The sequence below is a fragment of the Rhinopithecus roxellana genome, chromosome 7, assembly GCF_007565055.1.
Source record: "Rhinopithecus roxellana isolate Shanxi Qingling chromosome 7, ASM756505v1, whole genome shotgun sequence".
In the NCBI taxonomy this organism is placed as follows: domain Eukaryota; kingdom Metazoa; phylum Chordata; class Mammalia; order Primates; family Cercopithecidae; genus Rhinopithecus; species Rhinopithecus roxellana.
Genome location: NC_044555.1, coordinates 25,680,957 through 25,702,724, shown reverse-complemented (window position 1 = coordinate 25,702,724; position 21,768 = coordinate 25,680,957). Strand labels below are relative to the sequence as shown.

General features: G+C 44.1%; 2 protein-coding genes across 3 annotated transcripts in view; both read right to left on the bottom strand.

The window, feature by feature from the left end:
* GCNA (germ cell nuclear acidic peptidase) overlaps positions 1-9,589 on the bottom strand; it is a 32,472-nt gene extending 22,883 nt beyond the window's left edge. The window contains exon 1 of the mRNA XM_030934586.1: positions 9,531-9,589. Coding sequence (XP_030790446.1) covers positions 9,531-9,589 — 59 coding nt within the window. The remainder of the gene's footprint in view (positions 1-9,530) is intronic.
* Positions 9,590-14,522: 4,933 nt separating this feature from the next.
* Positions 14,523-21,768, bottom strand: part of OGT (O-linked N-acetylglucosamine (GlcNAc) transferase) — a 42,766-nt gene continuing 35,520 nt past the window's right edge. Inside the window, exon 22 of one of the 2 annotated variants that reach the window (XM_010366585.2) lies at positions 14,523-16,828. In XM_010366585.2, the coding sequence (XP_010364887.1) occupies positions 16,654-16,828 (175 nt within the window). In that variant the 3' untranslated portion in view covers positions 14,523-16,653. The remainder of the gene's footprint in view (positions 16,829-21,768) is intronic. The other variant, XM_010366586.2, reaches the window with a different exon arrangement.

The window sequence follows — 21,768 nt, the reverse complement described above, 5'->3', positions numbered from 1 at the left end:
TCTTGTTACTAGTTATTGTGACACATAGTCCACAGAGGGTATCAAAATGCTAAAGGAGGGGAATCTAATAGCTATAAGGAAGTCCAGGTTCTACATATTAAAAGTTAGACTTCGGCCGGGTGCAGTGTCTCACGCTTGTAATCCCAGCACTTTGGGAGGCCAAGGCAGTTGCATTGCTTGAGGTCAGGAGCTCAAGATCAGCCTGACCAACATGGCGAAACCCCATCTCTACTGAAAATACAAAAATTAGCCAGGCCTGTTGGTGTGTGCCTGTAATCCCAGCTACTCGGGAGGCTGAGGCAGGAGCATCACTTGAACCCAGGAGGCAGAGATTGCAGTAAGCCGAGAGCCGAGATCCACGCCACTGCACTCCAGCCTGGGCCACAGAGCAAGACTCCATCAAAAAAAAAAAAGTTAGACTTAGCCACTTCTTTAAGGCTTTTCATTTGGCCTAGAGGCTGATACTGCGCTGCCTGTATACTTTTCCAATCTTTCAAAATACAGATGGCTCAACTCCTTGATTAAACTTCCTATGCATTTCTCAACCACTGTACATTAGACTTACTTAGTAGTAGACTTCAAGTTTTTTTCTTTAATCAGGAAAGAAACCTTTTGCTGGGTGTACGGTTTCCCACGTATAGGTCAGTATGTGATGTTAGTTGTCAGTAAACAGAACTATATATTATATAAACTAACAGCTGATTCAGACTTCATCCATCTTCTTATATACTTTTGTGTTACAAACACATCTGTTTTTTGAGAGGTCAGGCAAAAGGAACAAAGGATCAACATGAGGCAGAAAGTTACATGACAGAGAGCCCCACCCAAATCCCTAATGGCAAAATATCAAATTCCAGGTGAGATAGTAACCAACAGTGAAGTAGTCCAAGGAAAGCACTAAGGAAGAAATACATGGTCAAAAAGAAGGCAGATTTTGTTTGGTATCTTTTCCAAGTGATAGTCACCACCAGGGGAACAAGTCCCTAAAATGTATTTCAAGGCTCATGTTACTATTACTACAAAATATATGCAGGTGGCTGAATGCAGTGGCTCACGCTTGTAATCAGCACTTTGGGAGGCTAAGGCGGGAGGATTACTTGAGCCTAGGAGTTCAAGACCAGCCTGGGCAACATGATGAAACCGTCTCCACAAAAAAAAAAAAAAAAAAATTAAAAAGTGAGGCTGGAGAGTTGCTTCAGCCCAAGAGGTCGGGGCTGCAGTGAGCCATGATAGCGCCACTGCAGTCCCACCTGGGTGACGGGAGTGAGACCTTGTCTCAAAAAAAAGGAAAATATACGCAGGCTAGCTGACATGTTAAGAATCGGGGAAAAAGAAAAAAGGAGGCTGGGTGCAGTGGCTCACGCCTGTAATCCCAGCACTTTGGGAGGCTGAGGTGGGCGATCACCTGAGGTCAGGAGTTTGAGACCAGCTGGGCCAAGGTAGTGAAATCCCGACTCTACTAAAAAATACAAAATTTAGCTGGGTGCGGTAGCACATGCCTGCAGTCCAAGTTCTCGGGAGGCTGAGGCAGGAGAATCACTTGAACCCTGGAGGCAGAGGTTGCAGTAAGCCAAGATTGCACCACTGCACTCCAGCCTGGGCGACAGAGTAAGACTGTCTCAAAAAAAAAAAAGGAAATATATGCAGGCCAGGTACGCTGTAGTCCCAGTTATGCATGGGGTAGGAGAGGATTGTATGAGCCCAGGAGTTGGAGGCCTCAGTGCACCATGATCACACCTGTGAATACCAACTGCACTCTGGCCTGGGAAATACAGCGAGACCCCCACTACACCTCGTTAAAAAAAAAAATATGCATTGAAGGAAGAAGAACCAGAACTCTATCATGAAAGGACTAAGAAATAACATTGGAAGGCTTTAAAGATACATTTGAAAAAAAAAAAAAAAAAAAAAAAAACTCAAAAACTGTAGAAGAGCTGGGAGCAGTGGCTCACATCTATAATCCCAACACTTTGGGAGGTCGAGGCCAGAGGATCACTTGGAAGCAGGAATTCAAGATTAGCGTGGGCACCATAGCGAGACTCTGTCTTTACAAAAAATATTTTTAAATTAGCTGGATGTGGGATTCTCCCAGCTACTCAGGAGGATCCCTTGAGCCCAGGTGTTCGGGGCTGCAGTGAGCTATGATTGGCATCACTGCACTCCCACCTGGCTGACAAAGAAAAAAAAAAAAAAACTTTAAAAAAACAACTTATAAAAGATAAAAAGAAGATCTATTTTATTTTATTTTATTTTATTTTATTTTATTTATGAGGCAGAGTCTCACTCTGTCACCCAGGCTGCAGTGCAGTGATGCAATCTCGACTCACTGCAACCTTCACCTCCTGAGTTCAAGGGATTCTTCTGCCTCAGCCTGTGGAGTAGCTGGGATTACATGCGTGTGCCACCACGGCCAGCTCATTTTTGTATTTTTAGTAGAGATGGGGTTTTACCATGTTGGCCAGGCTGGTCTTGAACTCCTGACCTCAGGTGATCTGCCCGCCTTGGCCTCCCAAAGTGCTAGAATTACAGGTGTGAGCCACTGCACCTGGCCAGATCCCTCCTTTAAAACTTTAAAAGGCCATAAATCATAAAGATTATGTATGCTTTTATATGACTACAGAAAAATCTCTAGAAGAAACACTGCCAAATTATTCAAAAATATTACCTCAGAAGAATGGGAGGATGCATGCATGTGAAGGCAGACTTTCAATTTTTACTTTATATGCTTCTGTACTGTTTATTTTCACCACAGACCTATATTCCCTTAGTAATTTTTACAACTCAATAAATACGTTATAATATGATGAGGATATCTATGGTTCATTCATTCACTAATTCGACATTTATCAAGCATCTACTATATACTTGGTACTGGGGCTACGAAAAAGAAAAAAAAGAATGACTTCCAGGGATCTCACAGTCCAGTAGCGAAGACAAAAAAACAAATAGACAATATTCATGAGCCTTATTCTAGAACAACAGAAATCAGAAACTGCATTTTTGGCTGGACGCAGTGGCTCACACCTGTAATCCCAGCGATTTAGGATGCCAAGGTGGGTGGATCCCTTGAACCCAGGAACTCTAGACCAGCCTGGCCAACATGGCGAAACCCCATCTCTACTAAAAAGACAAAAATTTTAATAGCCAGGCATGGTGGCATACACCTGTAATCCCAGCTACTGGGGAGGCTGAGGAACAAGAATCACTTGAACCCAGGAGGCAGAGGTTGCAGTGAGTTTGCAGTGAGCCGAGATTGTGCCACTGCACTCCAGCCTGGGCGACAGAGCAAGACTGTTTAAAAAAAAAAAAAAAAAAAAAATCCAACAAACTGCATTTTTTAACAAGCACCCCCACTTTCAGGAACACCAGTTAAGTGTGACAGCCTTCTTTTCCTTGAAATCAGGAATTGAAAATATCAATAGAATGCTAATTAAGTAACTTTGGCATTGTCAAGAAATTTAAAACATAGCCAACCCACTAGGTGACCCACTTGCTTTTCTGATTATTTTAAATTCAGCCTAACAGGATAATTTTTAAAACACAATATTTCTGCATATCATCAAGGCTATCTTGTAATAGTATTGACAAAACAAAGAATCTTGCTTGGGCTAAAAAAGACTAGTCAGTGGGCATCAGAGAGTACTAATTAGGCTTATCAATGAAAATCAGACCCCCACCTCTTGCATTATGCATTTCAGTACAACTTCTGCCTTTGAAGTGCCAATCCCTCCTTCCCCACCCCCTTCACTGTGTTAATGACCTTGTCTCATAAGACACTAGGATAATAGAAGGAGTTCAAGACCAGCCTGGCCAACATGGTGAAACCCCATCTCTACTAAAAATATAAAAATTAGCCAGGTGTGGTGGCAGGCGCCTGTAATCCCAGCTACTTGGGAGGCTGAGGAAGGAGAATCGCTTAAACCCAGGAGGCGGAGGTTGCAGTGAGCCGAGATCACTAGGCGACAAGAGTGAAACTCCGTCTCAGAAAAAAAAAAAAAAAAAATACAGCCCTACCCATCTCAGTCAATGGCACCACCATCTACCCAGTAATGCCAATAACTTAGGAGTCATCCTTGATTTCTTTCTTTCCCTTACCTCCCATATCCAATCCATCTGCAAGACCTGTTGGCTCCACTTCTCTAATATATTTTATCTAATCTAAGATATTATTATATATACCTCCTCCATGAAAGAAAAAAAACACTACTAAACTACAACCTGCCATCAAATGTATGATACATGCCAATTTCAGAATGCGAAAATGTGAAAAGACATCTCTGAATTTATGAACTACAATATATTACATATTCATCTAAATCTCTCCAACTCCACTAGTAGTACCCTACTCTAAGCCACTATCACTTCTAGACTTTTATAATACCAAGTTCTTGGGACTCAGTTGAAAAAAACAACAACATTTATTTCATAGGGCTATTGTGGAAAGTAAACAAGATCCTGTCTACCCTCCTCTGTACTTCTGTACTCGTATGGCATCATGCACTTCTGCCCCATCGCAGCGTTTATCACACTTTACTACCTGTTTACATGTTTCTAACCCCCACCCCAGACACTAAGCAATGCAAGGACTTGGGAGTGTATTTGTTTCACATTGTTCCATACAAAGTCAGGATTCAGTAAGTATTTTTTAAATGAATGAATGTATGAATGAATCTCAAAGAGTGATTCCAAAGACCCCTTCTATTATTTTCCACCCCCTAAAAAAACCTCAAGTTGTGAAAGAATTCCGCCTACTAGATCTCACTAAGTAATAATTTTCTGTGTGTAAAAATGTAATTACACATATATGCCCATCTATGTGGAGGCTCGAGGTAAAGAGTCAGCCCAAAATAAAAAACAAAAAAGCTAACAATCTTATCTTCATTAACGAAAATACAATGCCCACATCAAGGGAAGTAGCAGTCCCAATTTGGAGCTAAGATGGGTTAGAGACTGGCAGCTTGGTGTCTGGCCTCAAGGGCTATCTCCAACCGGAAGCCCCAGATCTGCTTTTTGGACCTGTAGCTTCAGAAACTCAGATTTATCAATTCTTCATCAAATGCTAAAGGCATGACTCCTGTCAACCAAATTCACAAGGGGCTGATAAAACACATAACCCATTTACCTCTCAGGACAACTGAGACCAACAATCCACCCTGGGTACTCTCTATTTGAGGGCAAGTGACTGAGGGTCATGGAGCTGCAATTTGACCTTTTGCTTTTTTTCTTTTTTTTGAGACAGGGTTTCGCTCCCGTCGCCCAGGCTGAAGTGCAACGGCGCGATCTCAACTCACTGCAACCTCCACCTGCCGGGCTCAAGCAATTCTCCCGCCTTAGCGCCCCAAGTAGCTTACAGGTGTATGCTATTGTGCCTGGCTAATTTTTTTTTTTTTTTTTTGGAGAGACAGGGTTTCACCATGTTGGCCAGGCTGGTCTCAAACTCCTGGACTCAAGCCATCCGCCCACCTTAGCCTCCCAAAGCGCCAGGATTACAGGTGTGAGCCACTGGGCTTGGCCACTTTTGCATTTTTGATCACACACATAATTTTTTTTTTTTTTTTTTTAAGATGGAGTCTCGCTCTGTCGCCCAGGCTGGAGTGCAGTGGTACGATCTTGGCTCACTGTAAGCTCTGCCTCCCAGGTTCACGACATTCTCCCGCCTCAGCCTCCCGAGTAGCTGGGACTACAGGCGCCTGCCACCACACCCGGCTAAATTTGTTTTTGTATTTTTAGTAGAGATGGGGTTTCACCATGTTAGCCAGGATGGTCTCGATCTCCTGACCTCATGATCCATCCGCCTCAGCCTCCCAAAGTGCTGGGATTACAGGCATGAGACACTACGCTCGGCTATTAATTTAATTTTTAAATTAAATGTTATGAGGCTGGGTACGGCAGTCACGCCTACAATCCCAGCACTTTGGGAGGCTAAAGCAGGCAAATCGCTTGAGTCCAGGAGTTCTAGACTAGCCTGGGCAACTTGGCGGCGAAACCACATCTCTACAATAAAATACAAAAATTAGCTGGGCATGGTGGTGCATCTGTAGTCCCAGCTACTCTGAAGGCTGAGGTGGGAGGATCACTTGAGACCAGAAGGCAGAGGTTGCAGTGAGTCATGATCATGCCACTGCACTCCAGCCTGGATGACAGAGTAATACCGTCTCAAACAAACAACAAAAAAATTAAATACTACGAATAGCACCTTTGGACATTTAATTGGCTTCATAAACTGGATTTTCCTATGCTTGGTTGCCAAAAATCAAATTACTCAATCAAAAGTATGTCCAGCTATGCACAGTGGCTCACACCTGTCATCCCAGCACTTTGGGAGGCCAAGGCAGGTGGATCACTTGAGGCCAGGAGTTCGAGACCAGCCTGGCCAACATGGTGAAACCCCATCTCTACTAAAAATACAAAAAAAAAACGAGCCAGGCATAGTGGCACATGCCTATAATCCCAGCATTTTGGGAGGCCAAGGCGGATGGATCACTTGAGGCCAGTAGTTCAAGACCAGCCTGGCCAACATGGTGAAATCCCATCTCTACTAAAAATACAAAAAAAAAATTAGGCGGGCGTGGTGGCGTGCACCTGTAATCCCAGCTACTCAGGAGGCTGAGGCACGAAAATTGCTTAAACCCAGGAGGCAGAGGCTACAGTGAGCTGAGATCGCGCGACTGCACTCCATCCTTGACAACAGAGCAAGACTCTCTCAAAAAAAAAAAAAAAAAAAAATCTAAAAGTATGTCCAATTTTATACCTCTTGGTACATCTGCTTAATCATTTCTAAAGGGTTGTGTCAGTTTGTGATGTCAGCAGCATTACTATAATAAGATTAAATATTTTAAATTTGCTAATAAATGATTTTTAAATTAGCATTCCTTTTTATTGTTAAGACGTATATTTTCCAATGTTGGCTTCATTCTTTTGCTAATCCCCTCCACCCCTCCCCGCTTTTTTAAACAAAAAATAGAGATGAGGTCTTGCTATGTTGCCCAGGCTGGTTTCAAACTCGTAAGCTCCAGCATTCTTCCTGCCTCAGCCTCCCAAAGTGCTAGGATTACAGGCGTGAGCCACCCCACCCCCCATTTTTAATAACTATGGCAAAATAATGTTTACCAGGTCGTTTTTTTTTCTACCTAATAAAGAACTCTGAAAACAGCAGTGAGTGACACTCTGTCTTGTTCTTCCCAGAGACAATGTATCTTATTTATCCTTCTAGAAAGTTAAGTGTAAGCACACATCAGAACAAGTACACACACCATTTTCTCTCTTTTTTTTTTTTTACAAATAATATTATGCTATATGCATTGTACTGCAACTTGCATTTTTCACTTTATATTTCTTCGTAGTCTTTTCATTATCAGTACACATAGCTCTTACCACATTTTTGCAATGAACCATAATTTATTCAACTAGACCCTTAGGACATTTCAGCTCTTTTCAAATTTGTGCTATTACAAACAGTGCTGCAATGAATGTTCTTGTACATATTTCTCTATGTCCTGGTAATTAAATCATATATCCTTCTTTCACAAAAGCGAACAAAGACCAAAATAACCTGTAATTGTCTATATATGATTACATGAACATGGAGAAAAGTATGGAAGGCTAGCTACATAAATATTTAGCATGGGTTACAGGGAGAAAGGCATGGGAGAAGGGGGGGAAAAGTCAAGAAAAAATAGGACTGAATTATAATTACTGAATTACACATATGATATAATCACATTTATGCACTCATGTATATGGGAGTACAAGTATCAGGAAAGTAAATAAAATTATTTTAAAAGAAAAAGTCTCAGTAGTGGAACTGCTACTTCAAAGGACATGGGCATTTAAAATGTGATACTGCCAGACAGCCCTCCAGAAAGGTTATACCAAATATATACTCCCACAAAGAGTGTAGGAGATTTTCTGTTTTCCTATAAATTGACAACACTGGGTATCATCAAACTTTTTGCAAATTTATAAAAAATGGTATCTCATTTTAAAAGTTATCATTTCTTTACTTTTCCAAGTGGGAGAAAAAAATAAATAATAAGATTTATCATTCCTTTAATGAGAAGCAATATAATTAAAAGTTATCACTTATTTAATGAGAAGCAATATAATTAAAAGCTGAATTTTTTTTTTTTTTTTTTTTTTTGGAGAGAGGGTCTCACTTGGGTTGCAGAGGCTGGAGTGTAGTGGCACAATCTCGGCTCACCGTTGCCTCGACTTCCCAGGCTCAGGTGATTCTCCTACCTGAGCCTCCTGAGTAGCTGGGACTACAGGTGCGGCCGCCGTGCCCAGCTAATTTTTTTATTTTTTGTAGAGGCGGAGTTTCACCATCTTGCCCAGGCTGGTCTCAGGACTCAGGTGATCCGCCCGCCTCTGCCTCCCAAAGTGTGCCCGGCCAAAGCTGAAAATTTTAATGTCTGAGGTCCGTTTCTATTTTTTTTTTCCTAGACAGCTACCTTCTAATATTCTTTGTCATATTCCATGCGTTTGTTCACCTTTTTCTAAATTACTTATTTATAGAAAGCTTTTTGTTAAGGAAAATAGCCCTTTATATATGTAATACAAATATTTTTTCCACTTTATTTACCATATATTTTGTTTGATATCAAACTTAGACCTTTCTACTCCAAAACTATTGGAAACAAAATCCATCTGTTTGCTAACATTTTAATGGTTTCATTTTTTATTTTAAAATATTTGATCCATTTGTAATTTATTTTGGCATAAGGAATAATAAAGCAAAAACCCAAGTCTAATTTTTTTCCAAATGGTTAGCCAGTTATCCTCAAATGGTTTATTGACTAATCCATATTTTTCCCCATTGATTTGAAATGTCATTTTTCTTGTTTAGTAAATTTTCTTATGTACTTAGGTCTATTTCCAGACTTTCTGTTGGTTTGTACCTTCCCCCATATCATACCCTTAAACGCGGATCTGTGAGGGAAGAAAACAGGGTAGTGTTCCAGAAGAGAAAAAACTTAGAGACAGGCAGCTATCTTAAAAATAGCTCCTGATCACATCACTGCACTCCAACCTGGGCAACAGAGCAGACCCTGTGTCTCACACACACACACACACACACAAATACCTCATGTTGGAAGCTCTCTGAACCTTTATTGGTTCAGGGTGCATCTCCATAAAAAAATTTAAAACAAAAACACCTTGTGTTATCATGGAGAAGAAAAATACTTGTGTACCTCTAGAGGGCAGCACTATCGATACTGGCGTGGAACAACAGGTTTTAATTGCATCAGAATGAAGAACTTTCTAGAAACCACATATATTCAATGATGCACTGTTGCCTCAAGTGTCATCATTTCCTAGCCACTAACAGAGAAATTACATAGTGGATTCATAAATTTCATAGGAGGCTGGACTCCTAGTTTGTAAAGTCCTTCTTTACAATTCTCATTTTATGACAAACCAAGTTATACGCACTACAGATACTAAAGGAAATAAACATACTTCTCGAGAAAGCTGTTCTGCCAATACGGTTAAGACTAAACTAAAAGAAACCATAACTTTCCAAATCTCACCAATCCTCGTCCTCCTCTGGGTCTTGCAAACGGGGCAGCTCTTCTTTGTACCCATCCATGTCTGTAGTGAAGACAAAGATACACTTTCTTAAGAAAGCCAGAACTCGGCCAGGCACAGTGGCTCACGTCTGTAATCCTAGCACTTTGGGAGGCCGAGGCAGGCAGATCACGAGGTCGGGAGATCGAGACCATCCTGGCTAAGATGGTGAAACCCCGTCTCTAAAAATACAAAAAATTTAGCCGGGTGTGGTGGTGGGCGCCTGTAGTCCCAGCTACTCAAGAGGCCTCATGAGGCAGGAGAATGGCGTGAACCCTGGAGGCAGAGCTTGCAGTGAGCCAAGACTGTGCCACTGCACTCCAGCCTGGAAAACAGAGCTAGACTCTATCTCAAAAAAAAAAAAAAAAAAGAAAGCCAGAACTCAAAACCAGAGACATCTCACATTCTGCATTTATCTTTGGGTGTCTTCCCCACCTTAAAGCCGAAAAACTTTGCTCTGCAAAATGAAAAGTATTTAAATTTGTTTTATTGCAAACTTCCCACTCAGGCCTCTACCACCCCAATCCCTTCCCACCCTCCACGCACCCCCACTTCCCACTCCCTCCACTCCCACCTCAACTTGCCAGTCTTCCATGTACCAGGGCTCGACCACCCCCACATCCCACTGGCCCTCCTCCTCCCTACACCTTCAGTCCCCTACTCCCACTCCAAGGAAGTCTCCCACCTACCGGTTGTCAACCTCTTCCCCCACCTCTACTCCCCACTGTCAATCTTACCCAGAATAGGCTACCACCGCCCCCTCATCACCTTCCTCCTTCTGCCCAACCTCCACTGCCCCCTTACCCCCCGCCACTCTGGCTTCTCACTGGTCTTACATGAATCCGGCCACCCGCTTCCCGCTCCCTATTCCTGCCTCCAGCCTCCAGTCAATCTTCCACCAAACAGGCCTTGACTCCTCCCCAACTCCTTCCTCCTATCAGGTCTGGACCCTACCCCCACCATTCTCGCCTCAGTCTTCCACCAATCAGGCCTCAACCCAACCACCCTTCCCCCACACTCGCACCTCCAGCCACCTCCAGCCACCTTCAACTGCTTCCAACCGGTTTTCCAAGCAGGCTTCCACTCCCCCCACACCTCTATCCAACTTCTGCCCTACCCCACTCCTGTCTCCCACCATCACTCAGTCCTCAGCCAATGAGATTTCGACCCCCCCACACACACACCCCCTACCCACAACCACTGGCTCCCACCTCCCCCCATGGCCAACACTGCCCCCTCCACCTTCCCCCAGTGCTGCAACGGGCACCCCTATTTCTCCCCACGGTCACTGGCACTCCCACCTGCTCCTACGCCGCCACTGGTGCCCCCACCTCCCCCAACGCCGCCACGTGCATCCCCGCTTCTCCCCATGCTGCCACTGGCACCCCTACCTCCAATGCCGCCACCGGTGTCCCCACTTCTCCCCACGCCCACCAGCACCACCACGTGCTCCTAGGCCACTTCCGCCACCACCAAGTGCTCCTACGCCGCCACCAGAACCCCCACTTCCCCCAACGTCGCCATTGGCACCCCCACCTTCAATGCGGCCGCTGGCGCCCCCACTTCTCCCCACGCCGCCAGTGCTACTACTATATGCTCCTATGCCACCATCGACGCCACCAACTATTCCTAGGCCACCACCGGCGCCCCCACCTCCCCCAACACTGCCACTGGCACCCCTACTTCTCCCCACCCGCCACTAGGAACACCACCTGTTCCTACACCACCACTGGCGCTCCCACCTCCCCCAATACCGCAACCAGCGTCCCCACTTCTCCCCATGCCGCCACCGGTGCCACGTATTCCTACGCAGCCACTGGCGCCACCACATGCTCCTGCGCGGCCACCAGCACTCCCACTTCCCCAAAGGCTGCCAGTGGTGCCCCCACTTCTCCCCATACCGCCACTGGCGCCACCACTTGCTCCTACACCACCGGCACCCCCACTTCCCCCAGCGCCACCACCGGCACCCCCACTTCCCCCAACGCCGCCACTGGTGCCCCCACTTCTCCCCACCCACCACTGGCACCAACACCTCCTTCTGTGCCACCACTGGCACCCCCACCTTCAACGCCGCCACCAGCCCCACTTCCTGCAACGCCGCCACTGGCGCCACCACTGGCGCCTCCACCTCCCCCAATGCCGCCAATGGCGGCCCACTTCTCCCAACGCAGCCACTGGCGCAACCATATGGTCCTACACCACCACCGGCGCCCCCCACCTCCCCCAGCGCCACCACTGGCGCCTCCACTTCTCCCCACGCTGCCACTTCCTGTACTCCCACCTCAGGCCTACATGGGCAACCAGAGTCCAAGATACACAGTGGTCCTGATTTCAATTAAGTCACTCAATTGGGATTAGCCTCTGGACCACTTCAGCACCCATTTGAGTCCGACCAGCCGGTCACGACCTACCTGGTGTTGCAGCCTCTGGCGTGGCCGGCAGCAGCTCACCTCCAACTGCCCGTGGAGTATGTGCAAAGATCCCGAGCAACTGCGGTGAACAACGCCAGGCGCAGGCCCTTTTATAGTGCCCAGACCTAGGGGGCGGTAGGAACTCACGTGTGCCGGCCCGCGCTCCCCTGTACCCACCTATCACAGTGTGGTCACGAGGCAAATTTGAACTTCGCGCCTGTGAACTTGGCGCCTAGCTGTAATGCTTCCGGAATCTGGTCTATTGCTTTCCACTCCCACGGATGTTGCTTATTTGTCCCAAAAGCGCCATTTCAATACTAGAGCGTGGGCACCCGAGGCCAATTCTGTGATTAAAAGTCCCTAACAACTTTCTGATAAAGAGAAACCATGCGAAATCCCTCCTAACAAACTTTTATCCTGCGGTTACTTGGATAAGCGAGCCTTGTTCCCTACTTGAATTGTCCAGACCTCTAAGTCCGTTATTGCGAACACTGGGGGAGGGCGCGGGAACTGGGGCGAGGGCGCGGGAACTGGGGCGGGGGCGCGGGAGCAGGGGCATGGGCGGGAACACAGGGTGGGCGGGGGAGCGGGGGGTCAGGGGTTGCAGGGAAGGCCACCTAGACCCCTAGATAAAAGCAAGGCAACAACTCAACAGCGCCTGGCAACGGCGAACTATGATGTTTACTTCCAGAACCCTCCAAACACTAGAGATAAAAAAAGGTTGGTTACTTGAGGCTTTTTGGCACTCACTCCCTACACACCAAGAGAAACAACCGGGGAAAGCAGCGCTTTCTAGAGTGTGCCAGTTTCTCCAGCGAGCATCCATATATTTCATAATGTACACAAATAAAATGGCCCTGCGTTTGATATTATTTTGTGCTAAGCATCGTTCCCAGGGTCTCACGATTTAATTCATACACACTTTTTAAAGTAGGCAATTGTTAGCACTCATTTTAGAGATCACACAGCTAGAAAGGGGCAGTGCTGGCCGGGCACAGTGGCTCACGCCTGTAACCCCAGCACTTTGGGAGGCTGAGGTGGGTTGATCACGAGGTCAGGAGTTCGAGACCAGCCTGGCCAACATGGTAAAACCCCGTCTCTACTAAAGACAAAAAAAATTAGCCAGTCGTGGTGGCATGCCCCTATAATCCCAGCTACTCGGGAGGCTGTGGCAGGAGAATCACTTGAACCTGGGAGGTGGAGGTTGCAGTGAGCCGAGATCATGCCATTGCACTCCAGTCTGGGGACAGGGCGAGACTCAAGAAAAAAAAAAAAAAAAGGCAGAGCTGAGCTTCAAACTCCAACTCTAGTTCCAAAACCTGCTCTTAAGCACCAGATTGCCTACCTAAATACAGATACTTTCTCAGTTGATTAAAAAATTGGATAAAGGGGGCTGATTACTCTCTCTCTCTCTCTCTACAATGAAGTTGCAAATTAACTTCTACAAGCCTCTTTATAAGAATGGGGATTACATGACTGTGCCTCAGATTTGGGCAAAGAACCAAAAATGTTAGCTATAATTGAGAGGCATATGCTTCAAGTAAAAGAGTGGGTCAGGTTTGGAATCAAATCTTAAAATGGGCAGTTCAGAAATTACACACATTTACTCAAGGTGTGCAAGCAACTCCTTTAGACTGAAGGCAGGAGGAACGGAAGTAAACTGGAAATAATGTAGATTTTTCAACAGAAGCGGATAGGAGTAAAAACTTTTGAGTAGGCTTTCTTCCCATAATAATCTTTTAGGAAACAAACACTAATCCACATCAGGGCTTTAAGAAGTTGGGAAGTAAATTATGCGAAATTTTACTGAAAACAAATCTTCCCTCTCATATCTCTGAGAAAACTGGCAAACAGCATGTTCTGACCCCTCATGAATTGGTATCTTCCTCCCTGATGCTGGTGGCAGAGTTCGACCACTATACAGAGCAGGAAGGAAAATAATTTTGCCCCCAAAAGCCAAGAAAAGAATGGTCCACACGAAGACCAAGACTACAAGGGTCAATGAAAACAGAGAGGTCATAAGCAAAAGAGGAGCAAGCATGAATGGGTGTGTTGGGGATCACAGGCTGTCGTCCAGGCTGGAGTGCAATGGCACGATCTGAGTTCATTGCAACCTCTGCCTCCTGGGTTCAAGCGATTCTCCTGTCTCAGCCTCACATGTAGCTGGGATTACAAGCATGTGTGCCACCACTCCCAGCTAGTTTTCTGTATTTTTAGTAGAGACGGAGTTTCACCATGTTAGCCAGGCTGGTCTTGAACTCCTGACCTCAAGTGATTCACCTGCCTTGGCCTCCCAAAGTGCTGGGGTTACAGGTGTGAGCCACCACACCCAGCCACTTTGCCTTCTTAATGGATCATAAACTAACCCCCAACCCTCCACCAGACCTGGCTGAGAAAACAATTCCTAATATCATAGCTACAGCAGGGAAATTTGGTCCTTTGATGCTGTTTGAAGCTGTTCAAATACAGGTTTCATCACTGGATGATCCTATTCATCAGGCCAACACTCAATATAACAGGACACAAAATACATCAGCCGTATTAAGGGGAAATCATTCATTTATTGTTTAAGGATCGCAAGACAACATCTTAATTTCTGTAGCACGATTTAAATGTTTTACTTCTTTGATAAAGCAGAGTACAACAGAAAAAAAAAAACAATTAGTTTCCAGTAATATCTATATCTCTAATCAGAATTAAGTCTTCCACAGACATGTTACCTGGAAATAAAAGCCTGTTACAATAAGCAAAGCTTCAACCAGAGCGGCTACTTTTCGTGCCAGGAAAAAGTTCATCCCTATAGGAGGAATGATGTGCTATGTAAAACGGCTGTAAGGTCACAGCCTTGAGGGCACTGGAAGTATATTACCCTATTCCACATTAAGTAGTTCGGTGAATTTCAAACGTCAGTTTATCTGCAACCATGCTGGCAACCTTTAACTGGTATTTCAATCATCCAGTAAAAAATAAATTAAGAAATCCCTTCACGGATATTCCGTGATTTACATTGTTAAAAGGTACACTGTTCATTAACATGTAATTCTGGTTCAGAATTACCTTTGAGACTCCTTGCTCAAAATTTGGTTAACAGTAAGCATCTTTCAGAAATTCAAGTTCTTATTAATCAATAATTTGTCAGCTAGGATACATTCAGGCATCAGCTGCAACTACAGAATAGGTGCACAGCCTCAGCGCTTTGGAAAGACATAATCTAGAACACTACTAGCAGACAAAAAATTATCTGCGACTGGATAGCGTAAGTGCAGTACAGCGAGACAAAACATATATTCATATGTTGGCTTGTTTAAGCCTCAAACCCTCGACTCTTTGTTGAGATCCCATAATTTTATTCCTATGACTTTAATAACTCAAGTTCCAGGAGGACTATAAGTCTAATTTGTACTCCAAACCAAATAGCAGTGCAGTTTGCTACTATTGAGGCTGAATCTGTACAGACTTCAAGACCAAGTCCAGAAGACAGTTATTATCTAAAATATAATTACTTGAATACACAGATGGTCCTTCAGAGATTTTACCTATAACCTGTTTCTTGATGAAGGTTATTAAATGCAGTGGAGATAACTGTGACTTACTGATCAAATACTTGAATACTTATACTTACCTGGGATTTCATTTCTGCTGAAAGAAATAGGAAGAACAGGACTCACTTTAAGAAAAAAAAAAAAACTTTAGAAAGGAAGGTAAAAATCTTACACACACTATCACTTTTGGAAGCAGCATAGAAGGGGCAAGTCAAGGGTAAAACACTGGTGAAACAGGTCAAAATTAGGCAAAAAAAAAAAAAAAAAAAAAAAAAAAAAAAAAGCTGTATTATTATCAATGACAGTACCACAACTGTGTCCTTGATAATTAGTCATTACTCCTAAAAATCTTCATTTGGCACCAGATGGTGTGTTTAAGAGAAACACCCTAGGATGTTTTGAATCAGACTTGATTTTGTTAGTTGAGTTACAGGAGAATTTTAAGGGTGGGGATATGGGAGTCAGGGAAGAGAAGGAAATGGGAAACGGACCAGAAAAAATCTTGAGTCATCTAAATCAACAAAGCATTGATAGCTCCAAACATTAGGTCAGACACTAAAACGACTGATATAGGCTCAAGTGGTTTATAAAACCTATAAAAAGACTACACCAGCAAAATCCCTGTCAATCTGTCAGAGTTGAGAAACTAGAACAGGGAGTAACATTTTAGCTTAAAACCTTATCTCAAGAGAATCATATACACTTCACATGAATAAAAATACCTGAAACCAAACATTTTTAAAAGCTCCAGTACCCAAAATATAAAGAAAAAAGTTAATCCAGAAGACTGAATCAATCCATGGAATCACAAAGCGGCCGGACAATCTGTATCTCCCCTCCACACTAACCATCCCATGGAAGACCAAGGGAGATCAGACCTTCCAGACCTATGCACCATCTGGTCGCTGCAAAATTCTACGGAGATTCCTTGTGGAACAGCAGTTTCCCATGTCTTGTGTCTCTCCCTACCATGCAGGAAGCAAGTCTGGCTGTGCTATTCTATTGCCATTATATATCACCCATCTGCAACAAGGTACTGTACAGACAAGTAAGAAGTATGTTATCTAGTTCCCTTTCCCCCAGAAGGTTGAGGCTCAGGTATAGGGGTAATTCTCCTGTGCAGTCTTTATTTACACTGACTCAGTGACTTCAACAGGCTTAATCATGTGGTCAGGTTTGTTGCCAGCTGCATAATGCTCCCACATCTGTAGATAGAGCCGCTCTAGTTCCATTGTGTATTGTTTGGTGTTGAACAGAGGGCTAGATATTCTTTGTTTCCAGACTTTGCCACGAATTTTCTTCAGGCTGAGTAATAAAAAACGAGAAACCAGTTAGTTCCCTTTGTGGCAAAAAATCCATGACCAAACTTTACACTATCTCATTTCCTGATTGGCTTCCTGTTAAAAAGGGAAGGGTCACAGCTTACATAATGCTAACACTGAAATGAGCTCAACTCCATGTACTCTGAAAAAACTTAGTTCTTTCCTAAACAAGTACATCCAAGGGATACCACGCATTCTCCATTTCGTTTTATTTCTACCTTTAAAATAACAAGAATTGACAATGGCACATGACTATTCCTATGCACTGTTAGAATATAAACTGCTTAGCTTTTTGGTAAGCAATTTAGCAATGTATGTATTAACCTTAAATGTTCATAACCCTCTGGCCTAACAATAACACTTTTAAATCTATTAAAAATGGCCGGGCGCGGTGGCTCAAGCCTGTAATCCCAGCACTTTGGGAGGCCGAGACGGGCGGATCACGAGGTCAGGAGATTGAGACCATCCTGGCTAACATGCTGAAACCCCGTCTCTACTAAAAAATACAAAAAACTAGCCGGGCGAGGTGGCGGGCGCCTGTAGTCCCAGCTGCTTGGGAGGCTGAGGCAGGAGAATGGCGTAAACCCAGGAGGCGGAGCTTGCAGTGAGCTGAGACCCGGCCACTGCACTCCAGCCTGGGCGGCAGAGCGAGACTCTGTCTCAAAAAAAAAAAAAAAAAAAAAAAAAAAAAAATCTATTAAAAAGAAATAATCAGATGCAAAAACATACAGGACCATGCAAATATATTCATTGAAGCATCATTTACAAAAGTTAAAACATAGATATAAGATGAAGTATTCAATTTATGATCATTTTAATGAAATAGGAAACCACTCAAGGGGAAGACAAATACAGCAAGTCTACTGTTGTAATTTTCCACTGTAATTTTCCATTTGTACCTGAACTGAGTTGTTCAGATTTTTAAACACTGCTAATATCACCAAGAGTATGGTTCTGTTCAGAAATAAAAAAGTTACTGATTCTTCAGGAAAGACAGGGGAAAAGATTTCTACTTCCCTTTTGAATATATTATTTTTCATGAGATTATTCTTAGATGAAGAGCTAAATACTTTAGAACCAGAAGCCAGAACATTTTCATGCATTTTTAAAAGCAATAATTTTTATTTATTTTCTTCTAATTTTTGAAATAGAGTCTCACTCTGTTGCCCAGGCTGGAGTGCAATGACATGATGACAGCTCACTGCAGCCTCAACCTCCTTGGCTCAAGCAATCCTCCTGCCTCAGCCTCCCGAGAAGCTGAGACTACAGGCACGCACCACTACACTCAGCTATTTCTGTATTTTTTGTAGAGATGGGGTCTCGCCATGTTGTCCAGGCTGGTCTCGAACTCCTGGGCTCAAGTAATCCTCCTCCCTCAGCCTCTCAAAGCGCTGGGATTATAGACATGAGCCACCATGCTCAACTTTGTTTTAATGTTTGTTGTGACAGAAGTAGTAAAATGGTTGTGCATATCTGTTGGTCTCAATGTCCATATTAGACCATGTCCATATTAATGCTACCCTCCAAAGAGAAAGACCTGTGCACTCTATTTTTTTTTTAATTCTATGTCAATAGGAAATAAACTGTAGTACATACACACAGTGAAATACCACTCAGCAAAAGAAATAAACTTGCTGAAAGAAGCCTTTAGAGTGCATATTGACATAGTTCCATTTGGATAAAATTCTAGAAAAGCAAAACTAATTTATGGAAGGGAAAAAAATGCTCCAGAACAGTGGTTGTCTCTGGGGGTTGGTGAAAAAGACTGACTGAAAAGGAGCATGAAGAATCTCTCTGGAGTGATAATGTTCTTTGCCTTCATAGGAGTTTGGGTTACAAAGGTATTTCTCAGTTGGGCACGGTGGCTCACACCTGTAATCCCAGCACTTTGGGAGGCTGAGGCGGGTGGATCACAAGGTCAGGAGATCAAGACTATCCTGGCTAACACGGTGAAACCCTGTCTCTACTAAAAACATGAAAAATCAGCCAGGTGTGGTGGCACATGCCTGTAATCCCAGCTACTCAAGAGGCTGAGGCAGGAGAATTGTTTGAACCCAGGAGGCAAAGGTTGCAGTGAGCAGAGATTGTGCCACTGCACTCCAACTTGGGTGACAGAGTGAGACTCCGTCTAAAAAAAAAAAAAAAAAGTTATTTCTCAAAACTCACTGAGTATTTGTGTATTTCACTGTATATAAATTCTGCCTCAAAAGAAAAAAATGGCCAGGCGCAGTGGCTCACGCCTGTAATCCCAACACTTTGGGAGGCTGAAGCAGGTGGATCACTTAAGGTCAGGAGTTTGAGACCAGCCTGGGCAACCTGTCGAAACCCTGCCTCTACTAAAATTACAAAAATTAGCTAGGTGTGGTGGCTCATGCCTGTAATTCCAGCTACTCAGGAGGTTGAGGGGAAGACTGCTAGAGCCCGGGAGGCGGAGGTTGCACTAAGCGGAGATCATATCACTGTACTCCAGCCTGGGCAACAGAGGGAGACCCTGTCTCAAAAAAATATATGTATACTTAACTCCAGTTAATGACAGCCATTCTTAAGTATTTAAGGAGAAGTGTGCTGATGTCTGCAATTTATTTCAAAATGTGTCAAATAAGATGGATTGGCAGATGAATAAACGGAATAAATGGATGAATAGATATGTAATAAAGCAAGAACAGTAAAATGCTAATGGTAGATTCTGAACAGTAGGTATAGATGTGTTCATTATAAAATTAAAAATTTTCACAACAAAAGTGTTGGGGAAAAGTATTGTATGAACCAAACTAAGTTCCAAAGAGTCTAATAAAAATTTTAAAATGCACTACAGGCTGGGTGCAGTGTCTCACGCACCTGTAATCCCACCACTTTGGGAGGCCGAGGCGGGTGGACTGCTTAAGCCCAGGAGTTACCAGCCTGGGCAACACTGGTGAGACCCTGTCTCCACAAAATATTAAAAAAATAAAATAAATAAATAAAAAAAGCCAGGCATCGTGGCATGTGCCTGTAGTCCCAGCTACTAGGAAGGCTAAGGTGGGAGGATCACTTGATCCCAGGAGGCAGAGGTTGCAGTGAGTCGTGATCATGCCACTGTACTCCAGCCTGAGTAACAGAGTGAGACCCTGTCTGAAAATAAAACACAGTACATTTTTTACTATAGTTATCTCTGGGCTAATGGACATGAATCTTATTTTTTTTTAATGCCTAGGCTCAAATTTCTCACTTTTCTTAGACATATGTGATGTTCTATGAAGGAAATTCTGAAAACAATAAGTAGCTAACATCTGCTGAATGTTTACCAGATACCAAGAACTATTCTAAGTACTTTACATGGAATGCTTTTTTTAATCCTCATATCATCTCTGCAAAGTAGGTACTAACATTATGCTCCATTTTGCAGAAGAAACCAAGACACAACACAGAGATTTACTTGCCCAAAGTCACAAAGCTCGTAAGTAGAGAGCTTGGGTTCACTCAGGTAGTCTGACTCAAAAAGCATATATTTTTTTTTTTTTCTGAGATGGAGTCTCGCTCTGTCGCCCAGGCTGGAGTACAGTGGCCGGATATCAGCTCACTGCAAGTTCCGCCTCCCGGGTTTACACCATTCTCCTGCCTCAGCCTCCCGAGTAGCTGGGACTGCAGGCGCCCGCCACCTCGCCCAGCTAGTTTTTTTGTATTTTTTTTAGTAGAGACGGGGTTTCACCGTGTTAGCCAGGATGGTCTCGATCTCCTGACCTCATGATCCGCCCGTCTCGGCCTCCCAAAGTGCTGGGATTACAGGCTTGAGCCACCGCGCCCGGCCAAAAAGTGTATTTCTTTAATTTCTATGTAATATGTTGCTTCTCAGAAATACACAAAGAAAAAAACATCACCCATTATACCGAAAGAAAAACCTCATTTAAGAAATACCCGCCAGGCATGATGGCTTACACCTGTAATCCCAGCGCTTTGGGAGGCCGAGGTGGGTGGATCATGAGGTAAGGAGTTCGAGATCAGCCTGGCCAACACAGTGAAACCCAGCCTCTACTAAAAATACAAAAAATTAGCCAGGTGTGGTAGTGGGCGTCTGTAATCCCAGCTACTCGGGAGGCTGAGGCAGGAGAATCGCTTGAACCCAGGAGGCAGAGGTTGCAGTTAGCTGAGATCACGCCACGGCACTCCAGCCTGGGCAACAGAGCGAGACTCTGTCCAGGAAAAAAAGAAAAGAAAATAGAAATACCCAGCCTGGGCAACATACTGAGCCTTCATCTCTACAAAAAAAATTTTAAAATGAGCCAGGCATGGGGCATGGTGGCATGTACCTATAGTCCCTGCTACTCAGGTGGCTGAGGTGGGACGTCCTGAGCCCAGGACGTCGAGGCTGCAGTTAGCCAAGATCATACCACTGCATTCCAGCCCTAGGCAACAGAGTAAAATCCTATCTCAAAAAAAAAAAAAAAAATGAAAGAAATACTAGTTTATTGTATGAATAAATCCTCACTCATCTAAGCATCACCACTGTAATTCCTACTCTTTCAGGCATTTAAGTTATGCTGTTTTTATTTCTTACACTGACTGCAGTGAAGACATGACAGTATTAGCGTCAAAGATCTAACTTTTTTTTTTTGAAATGGAGTCTCGCTGTCACCCAGGCTGGAGTGCAGTGGCACGATCTCAGCTCACTGCAAGCTCCGCCTCCTGGGTTCACGCCATTCTCCTGCCTCAGCCTCCCGAGTAGCTGGGACTACAGGCGCCCGCCACCACGCCCGGCTAATTTTTTGTATTTTTTAGTAGAGATGGGGTTTCACCATGTTAGCCAGGATGATCTCGATCTCCTGACCTCTTAATCCGCCCACCTCAGCCTCCCAAAGTGCTGGGATTACAGGCGTGAGCCACCGTGCCAGGCCCAAAGATCTAACTTTTAAGGCTCTAAAAACTCTGAGGAAGGGCTGTCCCAAT